Here is a 20,840-nt window from a genome sequence, read left to right as displayed (position 1 = left end):
TGTTTTTATACTTCAACCAGCTCCATTTCAAAGTTGTAGCAGGTCCTTGAAAATAAGTAAAATCCGTCCGAGCGACTCGATGACGTTACCTGGTGTTTGGTGCTGATGCCGTAGAGGCCGTTGAGGTTTGCCTCGTGGCAGTTCTTGTACCACCAGCCTCCTCGATAAGACATGGCGCAGCGGGTGATGAAGGGCGCCAGGTCCCGGTCTTTGGTGGAAAAGATCCGGTGGTTGTGGTAACTGAGAGAGTCACCTGAAAGGATAGCACGGTAGGAAGTTTCCTTATTAACAAATATAATTTTATTTACTTAAATGATTCATTATCTCCGGATCCTTGAGCTTTATTTAGATGACTTAATTCAACTGTTTGTGAATTTTAGTCTTTGTGGAAATAAAACCTCAAACTCGTTTCCCACAACAAGAGAAAATAAGAAACTGTAACCAGGAAGTGCGATCGAAAAGGTTTGTGTTGGGCACAAGTGCAGTTGGCATGGACGTGCGTGAGAAGCAGCAGCCAGCTATGAGTCAGGCTGACCTCTGATGATACACGACCGTCCAGCAGGTTTCAGTCTGAAGTGTCCCAGACCAAGGAGGCCAGGAGTGCAGGCAGGGGCATGCTTTTAGGGGCCTTGCCCCCCCCCCCAGTCTGGACATTACAGTAGGACAGAGGTGACCTTGGTGTGATGGCTTTTTCTGACTGAATGAGACCCAGGCAGATCAGGATGTTCAGAGCAAACATCTGAACCTGAATCGAGCTCGGCGGTGCTGAAAACCTTTGATCACCTCTTCCAGGTTCCCGTGTTACCTGCGGTGCCGCTGTATCCTCCCACAGTCAGTTTGTAGTTCCTCTTGGCCACCTCGAACGTCGAGTACTGAGCGAACACCGACTCGTCGCCGTCTCGCAGGTCGACCCGCAGGCTCATCCTGCTCATCGCTGTGAGGTTGTGGATACTCGCGAGTCCTGAAGGGGCGAGTTTATCGGGTTTTATTACAGGAAACAAAATAAACAACAGAAAAATGAGAAAAGGCTGGGATGAGAATGTCTGTCATTCCAGTTAAACTGGCGCTGTGCTCAAATCTGCTGCTTTAACTGCACTCTGTGGAAGCTGCATCTGCCATCCGTGTTTCCAAATATGTTTCCTCACCACACGGAGCCTGGTCCTGTGCAGATTTGTACTCAGATATTAAAAAGCATCTCTCACCGAGCCAAAACTCTCCATTCACGTCCCCGAATCCTTCCACGTACTCGTTCCAGCGTCTGAAGAAATTCTCGGAGCCGTCCTTCCTCCGCTGGAAGACCTGCACACAGGAAGCCAAACACCCGAGACCTGCTCAGTGCAGGCGGCGCTGACACGAGGCTGCCTTTGAAAGCGAGCCGGTCTCCATCGAGTCCCATAAACGTGCTTTATAAATACTGCTGGACTATATTGGAAGTGTTTTATTAGTAATTAAATTGGGCAAACACACGTAAAGTAAAGATGACTCTGTGGTGTGAGTTTATACCGTCCAGCCGCCACCGTCTGTCTCCATGTCGCAGGAAACTGTCACTGGCGTCCCGTGTCTGCCTTGAGGGAAAATCTCTGCCTCGCCTGAAGTCACGATGCCGTTCAGCAGCTCCTGAGAGCAGTCAGTGGGGAACGGGTACCGCAGGGTTCCTGAGGAGGAGCAAGACGGAGGGTGAGGGTGGGAGGAAATCTCGAACAACAACAGCACTGACGGAGGCTCGAAGAAGTACCGGTGGTGAATTCTGTGGAGATGGCGGACGTGTACTGTCCTCCTCCTTCGGCCTGGAGCTGCAGCGTATACGTGGATCCAGGATGGAGTCCAGTCAGGTTGTACTGCGTTAACGAGCCGTCCACAATGACCTCCTGCCGCCGGTACAAACGGAAATCAGGCCTCACGAATGTCTGAGATACGCACGCTATTATAAACATCAGGTCAAAATAAACAGGAACGTCTCAGCCACGTTTTCCTTTGACGGTTGGTGAAAAACAACCATCAAATTCAACATCTGCTGATATTCACGAATAAATAAATAATAAAATGAGTCTGAGGTTCTCTTTAAGGTGGTCGCCATGTACACATCTGGACCTCTTTAAGTTTAAACTCCACAAGGAAGCTCAGTGTTCACACATCTGGGAGTTTTCCCAGGTGTTCACCACCACCAGCGTCTAGACTCCAGGGTCCTGCTAATCCCTATCACTGCTGCGATTCTGGAGTCTGCAATAACAATAACTCGTGTTTTCCTTCTAATGATTGATCTTTATATGACTCTGAAGATTCAGCAGTTCTTTGGCCATCGACACAATCGTCACTCCACACCTGTACAAGTGTAAGCAGTGTGAACGTCCACAGAGTGACCCAAAAGAAGCAGCTGTGCTGGAAACAGTCCAGATGTGCACACGGTGATGACAAGAGGACTCAGCAAATTTAACAAATATGTTATTCGATTTTCTTTGGTCCAGAGAGGCGATGCTAAGCCGGACGATTGTGTTCTCAGAAGTTAAAACACAGAAAAATCATAGGAGGAGGCGTAAAAAGAACATCAGCCTCACTTCCTGTCGTGACTTGAACTCGAGTCACTGACTAATCAGGAAATCATTTTTAAAACTTGCTCACCTTCATTTCTTTGTCTTTAGCCTGATAGCTCAGTCTGTAGTTACCAACGGGCTTTGATGGAGGTTTCCATGACAACGTGGCAGTGCGTGGAGTCACGTTGCTCGCCTGGAGGTCTTGCGGGCCTTCCCCAACTTTCCCCGAGCCTGGAGAGGAACACTGATGAGGTTCGTGTTTGTTCAGGTCACAAACCAAACTACAGACAAAGGTGGTGCTGACCGCCGGTGGTGGTGAAGCTGGTGGTGGCCGGCGAGCTCTCCCGGCTGCCCAGCTGGCTGGTTACAGTGACGGTGTAGGTGGTGGATCCCTCCAGGCCGCTGAGCTGCTGCTCGGCTGCGTTTCCGGACACCGTGACCTTCACCTCTGAACCTACACAAGCAAACTGCCTCATTCAAAACGATGATCAGACTGGACGCTTTAGTCAGACACGTAGGAGTAGCAACGAGGAGCCGTGGGTGAATTTAAGACACGCAAGAGAAACTGACATGATGCAGACATGATGAGTTTGCATTAACAGTGAGATGAGACAGCCTGCTCACCTGTGCCCGCGCCGTACACGATGGAATACTTATCAACGGCTGCCAGCGCTGGACGCCACAATAACAAGGCGGTGGAGTCGGTGACGTTTACGGCACGCAGGTGTGTCGGCGGGTCGGGCACTGAGAGACACATAAAGGTAATAATGGTTACGAAAAGAATCATGACCTCCCAAAACAACCTCCCATCATGACCTTTCTCCCATCTTGACCTCCCATCTTGACCTCCCATCATGACCTCCCATCATGACCTCCCGCTCCACAATTATAACAGCAACATTTCAGCTATATCGGTTCAACTTGAAGTTTAGTGCAGTAAACATCACGGCCACGGTGAAGAAAGTAAAATGCCAGTTAACCAACTAACGATTAAAATAAATCTGTATTGTAATGCTGAAGTTTTTACTCTATATTCATGATTTAAAAGCCTAAAAGTAAAAGTGAAATGAATACTTCTATAATTCTCCTGAAGTTTCTCTCTCAGTTTTCCACTCCAGAGGACACACGCCCCAGTCTGATAATCACCAAATACATACAACAACAACAACAACAACAACAATCTTTATTTATAGAGCACATTTAAAAACCAACGGCATGCCAAAGTGCTTAACATAAAACAAATTAACACAAGTATAATTTCATAAAAACAAAAAATAAAAGTGTAAAATTATGTTCACAGGAAAAAGCCACCAATAGAAAAATATAACTATAGCACAATATAACTATGCCATCAAAACACAATGGCGATATGACATGCACAGCGGAAATAAAAGCATGATAGGAAAATTAATAGAATAAATCGCTGCAAACAAGGCCAGCATTTAACCGGTAGAAAAAGCAAGATTAAACAAATACGCTTTAAGCCGTGATTTAAAAGATTGAATAGAGTCAGACGCCCGGATGCCAATCGGAAGGTTGTTCCACAGCTCTGGTGCAGCCAGAGCAAACGCTCGATCACCTCTAGACTTCAGCCGAGATCTAGGCTGCACCAGCAGTAACTGTGAGGATGATCTTAAAGCCCTAGCAGGAACATATGAGCTTAGGAGTTCCTTAAGATAGCTCGGTGCTGTGTTATTAGTGATTTTAAAAGTAAACAGCAGAATTTTAAATTGGATATTTCACAGGCAACCAGTGCAAATCAGCCAGGACGGGAGTAATGTGGGCAAACTTCCTAGTTTTGGTTAGAATGCGTGCAGCAGCATTTTGGACTGTCTGTAATCTATGAAGGAGGGCAGAGCGGAGACCAAAATAGAGTGAATGGCAGTAATCCAGTCTCGAAGTTACAAAGGCATGGATGAGCTTTTCCAGGTCTTTATGCGGGATATACTGCCTGGCCTTAGAAATAAGGCGGAGTTGGTAAAAACTGGATCTAACAACAGCAGACACTTGTTTATCAAGTTTAAAAGAGCTGTCAAGTAACACGCCCAGATTCCTAACAGTGTCGGAAAAGGAACTAGTGAGAAAACCAAAAGCATCACGAAGTTTGGCACGGAGAACGTTACTGCCAAAGACCACAATTTCAGTTTTCTTATCATTGAGGATAAGAGTATTTGCCAGGAGCCATTGCCTGACCTCACTGAAGTTTGTAGACTGATCACCAGTGAAATATGCAAAGATGAGAAAAAGCATCCAGTTTCCCCGTGAGACTGTGTTTAGGATGGGAATCATCTGAACTGCCTTCTCTGCTCTTTGAAATAACACAGACGACTGGAATAAATCCAGCACGAGTCTCCTCAGACGAAGCATAAAAACCGTGCAGCTCATTTCCAGGTCAGCACCTGCTGCAAACACTACCAAGCTACCAGTTCTCATATAGAAGCAAAAACATGTAAAATTAATTGTTTTTAGTTCTTCAGTGTAAAAAAAAGCACAAAAAATGGAAAACATGAAACTGTTTAAAGAAACCATGTGTGGATTCAATTATGAACTTTTACAACAGTGTGTCATCTCAGGCTGAGATAAACAGTGAACAACAGCGCGTGACTCACGCGTCATGACAAAGTCTTTCACTGGATCGCTCTCGTCCAGTCCGAGGGTGGAGATGACGGTGACCTCGTAAGAAGAACCAGGTGAGAGCTTGGATAAACCCACGGTGGAGTCCTTTGAGTCCAGAGACACCGACACCGGCTCGCCTGCATGCACAAACACAGGATTAGTTATTTATTCATGTAATCCTAATAGACGTTTGCATGTAATAAAAAGTCATAAATTATTCAATATTTTTTATTTTCCATAAAGTCTTGCACCAAATCATCAGTCGCCTCAAAGTGCTTTAAATTATACGGCAAGGATCTAACAATCACACAGAGAAAACAATGTTATTGAACTGAACCAAACCTCTGATGGAACAGATGTCTTTACTCATCAGCTGTGACCTCGCTCCCTGATCTAGAAACTGGACATGACCTTTGCTTATGTCAGGGGTGGGCAATCTCAGTCCACGAGGGCCGGTGTCCTGCAGGTTTAGATCTCACCTTGGGTCAACACACCTGAATCACATGATTAGTTCGTTACCAGGCCTCTGGAGAACTTCAGGACATGTTGAGGAGCTAATTTAGCCACTTAAATCAGCTGTGCCCAGTAGCACTCACCCCCATCATCACTAAGTGCTTAGAGCAGCTGGTCCTAGCACACTTCAAATCCTGTCTCCCCCCCACCCTGGACCCCCACCAATTCGCATACCGCCGGAACAGGAGCACAGAGGATGCAGTCTCCATCGCACTGCACTCTGTCCTCTCACACCTGGACAACAACAACACCTACGCCAGAATGCTGTTTATAGACTTCAGTTCAGCATTCAATACAATCCTTCCCTCACAACTCATCAGGAAACTGACAGACCTGGGTATCAGTTCCCTCATCTGCAAATGGTTACTGGACTTCCTGACCAACCGGCCCCAACATGTCCGGCTGGATAACCGCTGCTCATCTACCATCACAATGAACACCGGTGTACCACAAGGCTGTGTGATGAGCCCTTTCCTCTACTCCCTCTTCACCCACGACTGCAGACCTGCTGATGGTTCCAACACCATCATTAAGTTTGCAGATGACACCACGGTGATTGGCCTCATCAGTGACAACGATGAGGCCGCCTACAGGGAGGAGGTGGATCGTCTGGCTGAGTGGTGCGACAGAAACAACCTGCTGCTTAACACCGAGAAGACCAAGGAGCTCATCGTGGACTACAGGAGGAATGCTGACCCACATCCACCCATCCACATTAAGGGGACGGCTGTGGAGCGTGTGAGCAGCTTCAAGTTCCTGGGAGTCCACATCTCCGAGGATCTCACCTGGACGACCAACTGCTCCAAGCTGGTCAAGAAGGCTCACCAGCGCCTCTTCTTCTTGAGGACTCTGAGGAAGAACCACCTGTCCTCAGACATCCTGGTGAACTTCTATCGCTGCACCATCGAGAGCATCCTGACCAACTGTATAACAGTCTGGTACGGGAACTGCTCTGCCTCGGACCGGAAGGCGTTGCAGAGGGTCGTGAAAACTGCCCAGCGCATCGCCGGAGCACCACTTCCTGCCATAAAAGACATCTACAGGAAGCGGTGTCTGAAAAGGGCTGGGAAAATCATCAAAGACCCCAGTCACCCATCACATGGACTCTTCACCCTCCTGCCCTCTGGGAGGCGCTACAGGAGCCTCCGGACTAAGACCACCAGGTACCGGAACAGCTTCTTCCCCACAGCTGTCAGACTCCTGAACTCTGCCTCCTGACATCTGACCCATGTTAACTCATGGACTGAACATACACACACCCACAATGGACAACTGTACCCTCAAACACAATAATAACATGGACTGAACCACCACTCACAACCACCAGCACTTTATATAGCCTCTGTAGAAACTATCTACACCCTCACTTATCTTAACTGCACTGCTGTATAGCTCTGTGTAAATAATCATTCTGTACATTCGATAATCTTTAATCCTACAACTGTTTACAACTTGCATAGTTCCCATTTCTGTATAGCTGTATATCTCAGATTCTGTAAAGTTATTTATTTCATATTCTGTATAGTTTTTCATATTTATATCCTGTTCATATCCTGTACATAGCTTGTACTCACTACAGCCTGTACATACTTATAGTTATAGAATATTCACAACATACTTCATACCGTGTACATTATAACATACCATAATAGACCCATTTCTGTAATATACTCACATATCTATATTATTGCTAATATATATTGTAATATATCTATATCACTAAAGCACTTCTGGATGGATGCAAACTGCATTTCGTTGCCCTGTACCTGTGCATGTGCAATGACAATAAAGTTGAATTCTATTCTATTCTATTCTATTCTGTGATGGATCAGGGACACATCTAAAACCTGCAGGGACACCGGCCCTCGAGGCCTGGAGTTGCCCACCCCTGGCTTACGTAAATATTCACTAGCCAATAAGAAATGAAGCACAATAGGAATCCAGGCTCTCACCATCCTCTGCATGGGTATATGTGACTTTGAAACCGCTGACGGGACTCTTTGGTTTGGTCCACGACACCGTCACAGAGTTTTCCGCCACCTTACTGAAGACTATGTTAGAGGGAGGCTCGGGTCCTAGAGGGCAGATCGAATATAACGAGAGAGGGGGGGTAAACGAAAGGCAGGAAGGGAAGTGGAGGGAAAAACATCAATAAAAGACAAAAACAAGCAGCAGAAATACAAAAATTCCACAAAGAGAAAGAAAAAATAATAACTGGGTTTGTGAAAAACACTGAAGTAGAGTGAAAAGAGTCAGGAGTGAAAACAGTGTGCACAGTATTATTTATTCATCCACACATTTGCTATTAGTGCTTCAATGGGTTTCTGTGTATATATGTACAATGCAAACATATATACAGTATACAAATCATATACAGACATATAAAGTAACAATTAAATGCAGATGGCTCCTGGGCAAAGGAGGGAGTGACGACATTTTAACACAGTAGTTAGCTGCTCGGTCTCACCTGAAAATAAAAGGCATGGCAGGAATAAAGGACGTTAAAACAAAGGAAGATAAAGAGACCACTTGACAAGATTATTCAGAGTGAATGAACACAAACACATTAAGATATTAATCTAACTGTTTAGAGCTGGAAGTGAGAACCAGGAAACGATCGGGAGAAGTTAAGATAATTTTCCAAAACTCAGAAGGACTCGGTATCACTCAATAAATGATATTTCTTTTATTTTTTGCACGACTTAAGCTGTATATTACAAAAGAGAATTAGACTATTCTTTGTATTAAAATCTATGCTGTACTGTATAATACTGATAGTACGCATCAGTACTGTACAGCGCTGATTTACCTTAAAATGTTCACATTTACAGATTTACTAATTGATTTACTTTTTCGTTTTTAAATGCGAAAAGTTAAAACAGACCGAAAGTAGAGAGACCAGCCGTGGTCTTACCCTGGTTTGGGAGAGAGGTGAAGAGGTGTCAGTGAAGATGGCTGTTAGCTTACCCTGAGTGAGAAAAAACCAGAGTAGCAGTGAATGAAGAGAGTTACGTTGTTACTGATGTCTTTGATGTCAACTTAGTTGATCAACTAGTTTGTATCAACAGTGCATCTGAGTGGAGTTCCCCTAGGCTCAATCCTGGGTCCTCTTCTGTTAATCATGCCCAACAGAGTTGGAATGCTGTTTGGTTTCTTGTACATAAAATCTTCCCTAATGTTTGTACAAAGAGAAAAAAACAAAGATTCTCCCTCTTTTTTTGTTTTTTGTAAAGAATTGGTAAATTTTCTGCATGTGGCAGTCTGGTAAGTTCTGCAGGTTGTTTGTTAACCAAGTTAGGCCAGTACAAACTAAGAAGACTATCTGGCAAACAGCTTTGTAAACCCACATCTGAGGGTTGACATCAAATAACTGGATGTGTCTTTTATGGTGGAGAGGGTGTTGATCTTTATAATGTCATGAATATGAGTATTTGTCATATTCACGAGAGCTGAAGAATGACTGCACAAATATAATATGAACAGAAAACACAAGTTCATGAGAGTTTTTTCAAAATCAGTATGTGTTAATAAGAAAGTGAGTTATACTGAACCACTGTTTGAATGACAAACACAAAGTGATGAATGTGGAACTGTAAATCACAAGCTTACAGTCTTCAAGAGCGCCACAGCATCCGAGCTCTTGAAACCACGATGGAGGAAGCATTTAGTGGGTAAGCACACATTTCTAGTCACATTTAAGACGAGTGATTATTAGTTATTAGCACTTGAATGAACAGTCTTCTGAATGATCCAAGACTGACGCGGGTACAAGATCAAAAAGAAAGAATCGAGCCGTCTGAACGAGACTTGACAACACTGACAGTAATTTTGAAGCTTTGCACAGTAGAAATTCATCTTTTCTACTGTTACAATAGCTTGTACCTGTACTGATGACAAGCTTGTGCAGTCTTGACAGAACGCCAGGGCCCTTTCCCAGTAAGGTCAAGGTGTACTCGGGCTGTGGGGGCAGATCCTCAAACCGGAAGGACCGAGCTGAACCAGGAAGGACTTTTTTGAAGGTTTTTTCATTTTCTGTTGGTTTTACTATTGTTTTGCTTTGGATTTTTGGGGCATGAGTTACAAGGCTTCCAGGCACTCTGTTCTCATCTTCACTACCTACATTTTGGGAAATGGTGTCCCTGTTAGGCGTGTGATTCGTCTTCTCTTCTTCCCTGCCTCCCTCTTTGCCAGAATCGTGGTAGTCATGCTCTTTTTCTTTTGGCTCTGTGTCCTCCTCTTTTCCGTCTTTTCTCGTCACAACAAAGTTTTTGTACTTGCCTTCAGGTGAGTCCCATATCAATGTGACTCCATCAGTGGTCTGGTTTATGACTTCCACAAAGTCCAAAGGTTCCCTTAAGACTCCAGACGAAGAAAGATCTGACGTAGGATTTGTCTGCTTAGTTTTACTTTCAAATGTTTGTGGGTTCTCACTCTTTTGGCTACCCCCGGTGTAGTGTCTAATGTGGGTGGGATGCTGTGCTGGAACAGTTTTTGCTGCTGGTTGTCTTATTGGAAATGTGACTGAGCTGGAGGGTCTTGAATTTGGGAAATGTTGTTTTGTTGGTCTGCCTTGAATTCCAGTCCCATTGCTTTTGCCAGGATTTCCGCTGTCATTTATTTCTTGCAGCTTTGAATCAGTACTGCTAATATCTTCTTCTCTCCCCACAGCTCTGTCTCCAGTTCCTAGATTCTCAGTCTGTGATCGGACATTGGTTTGACCATCTATCTGGTCAGCTGCAGTATCTTGATCTCCTTCTCTAATTGGAATTTGATGCATAGGGTGTTGGACATTCTGGCGAGTTAATATGCTTCCCAGTTGGCCAGTTTGATTTCCAGTGCTGCCTGCATTTACCTCTTTGTTTGGGAAATACTTGTGAGGAGAATAGTTATACGGACGTTGAGGTATTCTTTGGGTTCCGTTTTTTAAACGTCTTTCATATAGTTGGCGAGAGATATAGCCCAGTTTGGTATTTTGGCGATGGAAGGAAGACATTCCTCTTCCTCTGAGTGTCCGATTAAACTCAGTGGCTGAACTTGTGGAGGAGATTCTTGTCCCAAGTCCACCATCATCTGCATCTCTCACAGGCCCTTTGGAAAGAGAAGGGGCTGACGTAGCTGTTAACTCATTGGAAACCACCTGCTCTTTGCGTGGCTCTGTTTCACGGTTCAAAGGTCCAATACGACGAGTTTGATTCTGAAAAGGTCCGCCTTTTAGAAAACGGCAATTCTTGAATGGAGGACAGCGATTTGCTATCCTTTGTCTTTCTATCTGCACATTTTTTTGGTTTTGCTCGACTCCAGATAAGTCAGGTGTACCTGTCCCATTTTTTAACCCAGTTGTATCCTTCACTGGTACACTTGCCTTAACAGAGGATGATTCCTCAGAAGCAGATATAGATGGTAAAGACAACAGTTCGCTCGTCGGCCGATGTTTGTTCTCTGCTGTCATTTCAGGACTAAGGTTCATACGATGGGAGGGGAGACGGAATCTAGAATTTATATGGGTTTTGTTCTGAAAAGGTCCAAACTTTGCGTATGGACGGCGTCTGATTCCATATTTAGGAGTGTTCATTCGAGGTACCCCACCTTCTGGTGGTGGTTTTCTATCTGTGGGTGGTGCAGGCGCAGAGCTACTTCTGCTGCTTTCACTTAGCTCATTGCTTGAATGTGAATCAAATTTATCAGATCTGGAAGGGGATGATGATGTTGTTGGAAGGGACAATGATGTGGATGGAGGTGGTGACAGTAAAGATGAAGGTGATGATGGAATTAAAGACATTTGCGAGGACGATGAACCTGCCGTTGATCCATCGGAACCAGGTGAAGGTGGGGATGGTGAGGATAAAGGTGATGGTGGTGCAGCTGGAGAGTGTGATGTCCTTGAGGCTGATGAATGCGATGATGATTGTGACTCTGAGGATGTTGAAGAGGATGAGAGCGATGGCAGTGGCTTCAGTCCTCTCAAAATCTGTTTCCCAATTATGTCTGCATTGACTGAGAGGTTTGATGATTTTGACAGGTGAACAGAAAATGTTGAGATGTTCATACTATCAAAAGTGTCTTTCAAAAGTTTATGTAAAGGATCTGGTTTATAATCAAGGTCTGGCTCTGCAGAAGGCGGTGAACCCAGGTCTGGACTTTTCTCTACCATGCCAGCATGCTCAGCCCCCCTACACCCATTGCCTCTATCTTTTAAGGGGAGTCTCGAATGTGTCACTTTGATTTTATTTAGACATTTCTTCTCTTGGCTTTGAACGGTCCCACTTGGTTCTGGAGAAACGAGACCAGTGTCATTTCCATGGCCTGCAATGCCAACATGCGGTGGCCCTTTTAAGTCAGCAGCAGCCGCTGATTCCTCTGAGCTACTTTGGATCTTTGTTTCTGAATCTGTTCCAGGCAGCATAGCTTTATTTTTATCAACTCTGTCAGAGCTGGATGCCTCTATACTTGGGTCTGACACAGACTGTCTGATGATGGGGACACCTGGTTTAAGGTTTTTACTCTCCAAGACTTTTTTAAAAGGTCTCCTTCTGGGCACAACTCTTGTTGCATTGAAATGCGGTTGCTTCCTTGGCAATATGGACTTTCCGATGGGTTTGGGGCTGGTGCCATTTATTGAAAACATTTTATTGACCAGAGGTTTAGTTCTGGCAATTATTATAGGAGTTGAGGAGTCTTTGTCCTTGCTCACATCTTCTGTCTTCTCACGCTGGTCAAATATTTGTCCCTCGGCTGATGGGTTCAAGTCTTGGTGTATGCTGCTAACATCTTGGTTAGGCGCTAGGGAGGCCTGGGTAGTCAAAGTGGACTCTTTGGAAATATATGGAGGGGAAGCTGCCGTGGGAAATCTTGGTAATATCGTTCCTAAGGATGTAAAGGCAGTGAGTATTTGGATTAAGTGTTAAGATCATCATAATATGCCCTTAATACCGAAGAAGTCACACCTAACAAAGAAAGAAAAGCAGGGTTGTTAATCATTATTGTTCCTTTAAGGAAACCTGATTTACAACAGTTTGCCAGCCCGAGCAAACCATAACTCAGGTCAGCAGCATCCATGTTCAACCTGCAAGGAGAATATCATAATGTCATTATTGTTTTCCTCGGACAAACCTGTTCGTATCACTGTTGAGAAAGAAACATAACGACTGAGGTTAGAGGCAGATAAAAGTACGTTTTCTTCTTGAGGGTCGGGGGAGGACATCGACTAACGTGTTGTATATGACGTAATTCATTGAATGATGAGGTGTCGGGACACAAAGGCTCACTTAGCCGAACAAAAGCTGTTATGGCCCGAGCATAGCCTGGAAAAGAAATGTTTGAACAACAACGACCTGGATTCCTTCCTTTTATTTCTCTCTTTTATCAAATTTCTAACTTTTTACTCAGCAGTGAGTCATTTCAGACTAACTTTGGGGTGATAACTAACCAGAGGCTCTTATCAAAGCCAGACGTAACAAAGGTTAGTGAAGTCCTGCTGTGAAGCCTCAAGGTGAGGATTTTATCTTGGGTTTTTGTGAACATACAGCACAACAGAAACGGTGAACACTCGTATGGATGCACAGAGTCATACGTGGTCATGCATGTTCTGCTTTAGCTTGTTTTTTGACTGTAAAGTTGCAAACATCATACTGCACTTTATTAAATTAATCAATCAGGCCAAAGCATCATTTTCTGAGACTTTAACCGGACTTATTTTTCTTAAACTATAGGAGAATCCTCCGTCTGTCCTTTAGAAAGCTGTGAGGTAGCTCTGCATTTACTGTTCAGACCAGAAACGTTATATACACTTCATAGTTCTAACTAACATTGTTGACCACAAATTTCATATAAAATGCTTAACAAGCAGTAACCTTCAGTTCCTCTAACATCCATGTGAACTGGACCTCTCGACTGCTGTTGGAGACTCGTGGAGCATTTTTAATGCAATTATCTGATAAATATCTTTGGCTTACTGTCAAACTGTACTAAACACTGGAATTGCTATTAAATGTAGTAGTCGACCAGCCAAGAATTTAATTCCTTTTACGTTATTTTTTAGCTCCTTAGCACTAATTAGCAAGTATCTGACAGTTTATGGATGCAGCTTACAAACAAAGCTAGTGAGCATTAGCTAAATATGATTTAAATGAGGTCACTTCTGACATATAAAGTTGAGGCTATCTCCATTATCTACATACAGTCAATGGCGTGAGCTAAGAAAAATGATTTCCAGGACGTTAACCTGAGTGGAAGCAAGCTGTGATTGCCTCTACTCACCGGGGACTACCTGGGTGGTCTCTGGAGCGCTCCTGCTCGTGTCTTTCTCTGCCACGAGCAGGATGTCATACAAACGCCCGGCCTCCAGCCGCTGGATCTGTGCGGAGTTCTGGTCAGCTGGGATGGTCATTTCTTGACTCCTCCCCGCTCCATCATTTGGCGTTACGGTGAGACGGTACCTGTCAATCTCCCCCACTGTCGGCTCCCATTGGACTACCGCAGACGTGGACGACATCTTGACAACTCTGAGGTTGGTGGGACCAGAAATAACTGAAGGTGAAGAAAACAGAGAAGAAAGTCCAGCACACGCCAGGTGAATGTTTTCTTCCAGGTAACATGAAGCCGTCTACCTGTTCCTGTTTACCCCCCTGACTTGGATCGATACACTTCCACTCGGTTTTTGCCTTTTCTAAACTCCTGCAGACTGAATCGTCCTCTTCATCGCCAGCCACCGGGCAGCTTCTCTGCAGCTGCCACAGATTACATCTCCCACAGGAAGGGCAGCGAGAGTGAAATGTTTAAGCTCCCGCTGCCAGTTTGGTGATTTGAGCTGCTCTCAAGTGCCAGTATGCTAGTCAGAGGCTCCTTTCTCTAACTTCAGGCTCTTTCATAAAGCAGGACCAGCGCACAGTTACTTTCTGGTTCAGGTATCAGAGTTGAAGAACATGCCTTTTGTCAGGACATCTGCACACAGTGTGTATTTGGGGAATACTTGGTGTTCTCAGAATGGTTACAACACAAAACTTGACGTGATAAAACGTAGCTACACCCATCACACCTCCTAAACACCATCACGGTATAACTCCTGTAAACCAGCCAAAGAACTAACACTATTAAGGAGGATAATTCAGTGCAGAGTGACTAAGATGTACACAAGTTATTCAAAGTCAGTGTAGTCTGTATGACTTTCCTCATTTTTAATGGTTATCTAAGTGTTAAAATCATTTCCATCTGCGGAGGGTGGAAGCGATTGTGGCTTCGATTTAGTAAGAAGAGAAAAGCAGAGGAGTTTCTGACAAAGAAGGAAACAAAACCTCACGTGTCATGAATTCAGCGGTGCTCTCGCGTCCTCTCCTGCCGTCGATCTCTCCCACGATGCCGACTCTGTAATCCTGACCGGCCGCCAGGCCCGTCTGGGTGTAGGTGGTCAGGCCGCCTTCCACCTGCGCAGTTATCTGCTGGTCGCTCTCCTTCTGTCGGGTCAGGACAGACAGAGAATAGAATAGAATAGAATTCAACTTTATTGTCATTGCACATGCACAGGTACAGGGCAACGAAATGCAGTTTGCATCCATCCAGAAGTGCTTTAGTGATATAGATATATTACAATATATATTAGCAATAATATAGATATGTGAGTATATTACAGAAATGGGTCTATTATGGTATGTTATAATGTACACGGTGTGAAGTATGTTGTGAATATTCTATAACTATAAGTATGTACAGGCTGTAGTGAGTACAAGCTATGTACAGGATATGAACAGGATATAAATATGAAAAACTATACAGAATATGAAATAAATAACTTTACAGAATCTGAGATATACAGCTATACAGAAATGGGAACTATGCAAGTTGTAAACAGTTGTAGGATTAAAGATTATCGAATGTACAGAATGATTATTTACACAGAGCTATACAGTAGTGCAGTTAAGATAAGTGAGGGTGTAGATAGTTTCTACAGAGGCTATATAAAGTGCTAGTGGTTGTGAGTGGTGGTTCAGTCCATGTTATTATTGTGTTTGAGGGTACAGTTGTCCATTGTGGGTGTGTGTGTGTTCAGTCCGTGAGTTTAACGTGGGTCAGATGTCAGGAGGCAGAGTTCAGGAGTCTGACAGCTGTGGGGAAGAAGCTGTTCCGGTACCTGGTGGTCTTAGTCCGGAGGCTCCTGTAGCGCCTCCCAGAGGGCAGGAGGGTGAAGAGTCCATGTGATGGGTGACTGGGGTCTTTGATGATTTTCCTAGCCCTTTTCAGACACCGCTTCCTGTAGATGTCTTTTATGGCAGGAAGTGGTGCTCCGGCGATGCGCTGGGCAGTTTTCACGACCCTCTGCAACGCCTTCCGGTCCGAGGCAGAGCAGTTCCCGTACCAGACTGTTATACAGTTGGACAGGATGCTCTCGATGGTGCAGCGATAGAAGTTCACCAGGATGTCTGAGGACAGGTGGTTCTTCCTCAGAGTCCTCAAGAAGAAGAGGCGCTGGTGAGCCTTCTTGACCAGCTTGGAGCAGTTGGTCGTCCAGGTGAGATCCTCGGAGATGTGGACTCCCAGGAACTTGAAGCTGCTCACACGCTCCACAGCCGTCCCCTTAATGTGGATGGGTGGATGTGGGTCAGCATTCCTCCTGTAGTCCACGATGAGCTCCTTGGTCGTCATAGGTTGGTGGTCTGGCGTCATGTCTGCTTTGGTTGTGGTTGTGGGGTTCCCTCGCTCAAAACGAGCATAAAAGTTGTTGAGCTCGTTGAGGAAGGAGACATCAGAGGATGCGGGGGAGGGTTTGGTGGTCCTGTAGTCTGTGATGGTCTGGAGTCCTTGCCACATGCGTCGGGGGTTGGAGTTGGAGAAGTGTTCTTCTACCTTCTTTTTGTAATGGTGTTTGGCTTTTTTGATGCCCTTCTTTAGATTAGCCCTGGCTGTACTGTAGGCGTGTGCATCTCCTGACCTAAAGGCAGTGTTGCGGGCCTTCAGGAGGAGACGAACATCCCGGTTCATCCAAGGCTTCTGGTTGGGGTACATGGTGATCCGTTTCTGGGTGGTGACACTGTCTGTCAGAACTTCCACAGACACGCTGTCAGATGCTTCAGGTGTTCATCTGTCATCCCCGTCTTCCTGCAGACACAAAGCTTTGCATCATAAGATGGATTCTGGGCATCTCCAGCCTTTGAAATCGTTGTTGTATTTGATCAAGTTAGTGTCGTATCACTCGTCAGAGGTCTGCTGCACATGGAAGGCAGGGAGGTACCCGAAAAGACCCAAACAATGCAAGTGGAAATAATCTTCTTTTGAAAATAGTGGCCTGACTGAAGCAAGGTCAGCATGACAACAAAGGCACAAAAGAACCACGATGCTGTGTTTCAGTTATTGCTGTAGGTGGACGCCGTGCGGCATCTGGCCCACGTAACATTTGGCTGTAACTGAACCCAACGTGGCTTAAGCTATTGGAGTGATGATGATGATGATGATGGTGAGAGAGAGCCTGAGTGGAAACACCACTCTGTCTGTGGGGCTTCCACAATCAAACTTTACTGAAGCAAATGAGAAACAATCAGGAAGCAAATCAGTGACATCGCCGCACGTCTGGAAACGGCTGTTTCTGGTTTGTGCAGCATGTCAGGCTCATTCAGGGGAAACTAACCCTGAGGTTAACCCCTAACCTAAACTAGTGGGAGGACACAACGTAAAGTCTCTGATGTACGAAAAACACAGAAGGAAACACATCGCTTTGATCAGCGGCGTCCGTCACCTGGGGACATATCTGCCCCTCCCACTCGTGTGCAACCTTATCATAGTAGGAAAATGAGGTTTATGATTTGGAGTTACAGGAAATGAAGGAATTCAAAGAGATTCATGAATATTTCCTCTCTGAGGGTCGTTTCTCATCCAACCGTCTCTGCTTTGATGTGTGCGAGTGCACAGGAGCTGCTTCTCTTCAGGTTTGTTGTTGTTTGTTGTTGTTTGTATTGTTTTCATGTGTTTGTAACTCTGTCCTGAATGTTGTTGATAAACCCTGTGACAGACCTGCCCCGCCTCTCGCCCTGTGCTGGGCAGCGACTGAATGAACCTGCAGAGTCAGCGTGAGGCCTGGACTTCATTCATGAAAGTCAGACCATAGATCATAACATTAACACCATGTTGTCGTAAATACGAGTTGTAACTGGGGGCAGATAAAGTTCCTGCTTCTGCTTCACCTTCTTGGCTGAAGCTAGTCTAACAAAGACGCCTCAGTCTCAGCGGCTGCAGGATTTCAGACGACCCTTTGAAAACCTTTAGGTGACGTCAGCGCAGTGATAAGAAATGCATCAGTCCACAGCTCAGAGGGAAAATACCCCAATTAAGACGTCATTCCCATAATTTCCGTCTTTCATCTTTTCTAATTCAGGCTCTTAAGAGAGAATCGAGTCTCTTTGTGTGTCGGAGCCTCAAACTGCCCTCCAATTAAAGGCTGCTGCACTTTTAATGCCTGGATACTGTGTTGTAAAGTAAATGGACCACAGCTGGTTGCCATGCTGGTCTCTATGGTGACTTCCTGGCGACGGAGCTCCAGAGGTCATTCTGGATCTGCGTCCTCGATCCAAACACGACATCATTAACATGGAGGCTCCAACAAGTTCACGGTACGCCTAAAACCAGGCCGAGGCTGCGTGGCGTCGCCACGGTGACTAAACCAGCCGCACAGCGACTCTGCTTCTTTACGATTTCATGGTTTTCTCCGATATAAAAATACATCTTTGCGCCGTCCTCTTCTCCGCCTGGGTGTGTCGACGAAGCCTGGACTTTGTTCCCGTTTAAGTCCCAGAATAAGAAAAACCTCAGCATCGGTCAGGAAGCAGAATCAGCAGGTCAAGCGAGCTCGTGTTAAACCCTGTGCGGCTTTTTTAAAGTAACCGTCAGAAATATTTTCCTCATATATTAAAACGTTCTTCCAGGCAGGAAGTTCAGCCTGGTGGATCAGCTGATTTGAGTGTGAACAGCGTGTTTATGTTTTCTACTCTAAAAACAATCCTTGTTTCTATTTTTCTAACATGTTTGATAAAGTAAAACTGCTCTCATGAAGTCACACATGTCTGCACTGACACACACACACACACACACACACACACACACACACACACACACACACACACACACACACACACACACACACACACACACACACTCTGGAGCTGTGGGCTGGGGAGTTCCTGTGAAACTGAGTGACCTGCTTGAACTGATTTATTCAGTTTCAGTTTCTATGATTCATCCACAGAAACCTAAAACACCAGAAGCTGCATTTTGGCTCTAGTTGAACTTCATGCAGATAAGCAGTCAGAGATCCCAGCTGGGCAGCGCTGCTGGTTGTACTGGTGACTGACTCATACTTCCCTTGGACGTGAGGTCACTTGGTCGTCTTGGACTCACAGACTGTTTTATCCGCACAAACGACATAAAAGACACCGTTAAAGCTTCAAGCCCACATTCAGTAAATATGAGTTTGCTTTATTTACTGAGTATGTCTCATATCGAAACTGTAAAAAACACGTTGAGCGACGAGTTAAAGGGGGAACTTGAAGCTTTGCACCCCGGCCTGGATTCGTGTCCATCTTCAGCACTAACACTGGTTGGTTAGCTCGGTGCGAGCTGCAGGATTTTCCTCGAGGCTGTTCAGATTTGTTTTGCTGCCACAGAGGAAATCAGTGACTGAAAATGAGTTTATGAAGTCAGAAATGAAGCAAGGAGAAAATCCAGACTGAGGAGTGACGTCTGTCTGACGCTCTGGAAATGCTGTCAGAGACGATGGTTCAGCCTGAATGTGGAGGCTACACCGCCTGACGGCGTGCAAGCAGAAACTACACCACGGATGAGTCCTTGGATCCGGAGCGGATCTGGATTAAGCTGCCGTGTTTTCGTGAGAACTTTGACAACTTTAATAACATCACATTTTCTTGGAAGGAGCCGCCGCCCGCAGTGTGCAGAGGAAGCGTTTCCTCGTTCTCAGGCACGCAGCGACCGACTCGCCTGCGGTCACGAAACAGTCTTCATCAACCTAAAGATCAGTGAAAGCTAACGCCGCTGCTCGCTGACGTGCAGACGGAGAAAGATGCTCGACTCTGAGTCCAGAGGAAACAGCGAGCAGTGAGTTCATAACTCAGCCTAACAGTTTCATTCATGCACAGGTGAATCCATTAACACCAGTCTGTTCCCTTTGATTTCCCAGTTTGGAGGATTTTTTTTTATTAAAGCTGAATTTTGTGTTGTTGTTTTCGAGCGCTCGTCTTCCAGCTGAACATCAGCTTTCCCACAGATGGACTCACATTATTCTCAGCTACTCTGTTATGATGCAGAATGAATGACTGTGAGCTGCTCAGCCCGGAGGACAGGAAGCAAACCCTGACCAGAACCTTCCCCAACCTTCGGCCCACCTGCTCTGCTTCAGCGAGGATCAAAGGTTGGCTCGTGCAGACACGCCGAACGTCAGCTCGTGTTGGCCGAGGCACCTGAACATCACGGAGCAGTCTGCGGTGAGATCACATACTCTCACTGTCTCAGCTTTTTCTTTGAGGGGAAAACGAAACAACAGATCCCAAACGAAACTTTCAAATCTGGTAAAATTCAGTGACTCTGAATGATCGGAGAGGCGGGATTCAGACGTGGTGTTTGTCCCAAACAAAGGGCCCTGGCTCCGCTCTTTGACCTGCACTTGCACCCGTATGACCGTTTAGTCACTTCTCTGTTTAGAGACGAGCTTTGGGACCACGCTTCCTTGCAAACATCACTCCAGACTTCATGCATCATCAAAGCCTCCCACTCAGCAGCGTGCTTTCAGTTTTCATTTCTTCCTACTGCAGAAACGGTTCCAGAGAAAGCAGCGCTGAGACGTCCACATCGCTGCTGCTGTTTCTGTGCGTTTAACTGGAAACAATAATGAAACCAGCAGCCGTCAGACTGACACTGATCTCTGTTTCCTGATGTTCTCGCTGCTGCTTGTTGTGACACGCCGTTATTTGCGTGACGTTTATCTCGTGTTTATCCGTCTGGTGAACGGCCGCTGACGGATGTCGTCTCCCTCGCTCTCTTCCCATCTCCCTCGCTCTCTGTGTCACAGCTGTAGGTCCACGGTGATGTCATCTCTCTGGCAGTTGCCATGTTTTTGACAGTGTTTACGTGTTTCCTCGGCAACAAGCATCCCACATCTGCATCTTTTTCTCTGGACCTTGAGGAGTT

At 45.5% G+C, this 20,840-nt stretch overlaps 1 protein-coding gene across 3 annotated transcripts in view; it reads right to left on the bottom strand.

Annotated features, from left to right (window-relative positions):
• Positions 1-20,840, bottom strand: part of LOC113014508 (tenascin-like) — a 52,975-nt gene that overhangs the window by 1,028 nt on the left and 31,107 nt on the right. For 2 of the 3 annotated variants that reach the window (XM_080296700.1, XM_026156090.2), the window contains 13 exons: positions 14,956-15,109; positions 13,917-14,186; positions 9,543-12,524; positions 7,613-7,735; positions 5,141-5,284; positions 3,156-3,275; positions 2,836-2,985; positions 2,620-2,762; positions 1,736-1,868; positions 1,504-1,655; positions 1,203-1,299; positions 806-961; positions 90-253 (listed from right to left, as the gene is read on the bottom strand). In XM_080296700.1, the coding sequence (XP_080152826.1) occupies positions 90-253; positions 806-961; positions 1,203-1,299; positions 1,504-1,655; positions 1,736-1,868; positions 2,620-2,762; positions 2,836-2,985; positions 3,156-3,275; positions 5,141-5,284; positions 7,613-7,735; positions 9,543-12,524; positions 13,917-14,186; positions 14,956-15,109 (4,788 nt within the window). The remainder of the gene's footprint in view (positions 1-89; positions 254-805; positions 962-1,202; positions 1,300-1,503; positions 1,656-1,735; positions 1,869-2,619; positions 2,763-2,835; positions 2,986-3,155; positions 3,276-5,140; positions 5,285-7,612; positions 7,736-9,542; positions 12,525-13,916; positions 14,187-14,955; positions 15,110-20,840) is intronic. The other variant, XM_080296701.1, reaches the window with a different exon arrangement.

The sequence above is a fragment of the Astatotilapia calliptera genome, chromosome 22, assembly GCF_964374335.1.
Source record: "Astatotilapia calliptera chromosome 22, fAstCal68.1, whole genome shotgun sequence".
In the NCBI taxonomy this organism is placed as follows: Eukaryota; Metazoa; Chordata; class Actinopteri; order Cichliformes; family Cichlidae; genus Astatotilapia; species Astatotilapia calliptera.
The sequence above is the reverse complement of the archived record's forward strand: the minus strand, read 5'-3'. Positions and strand labels throughout refer to the sequence as shown.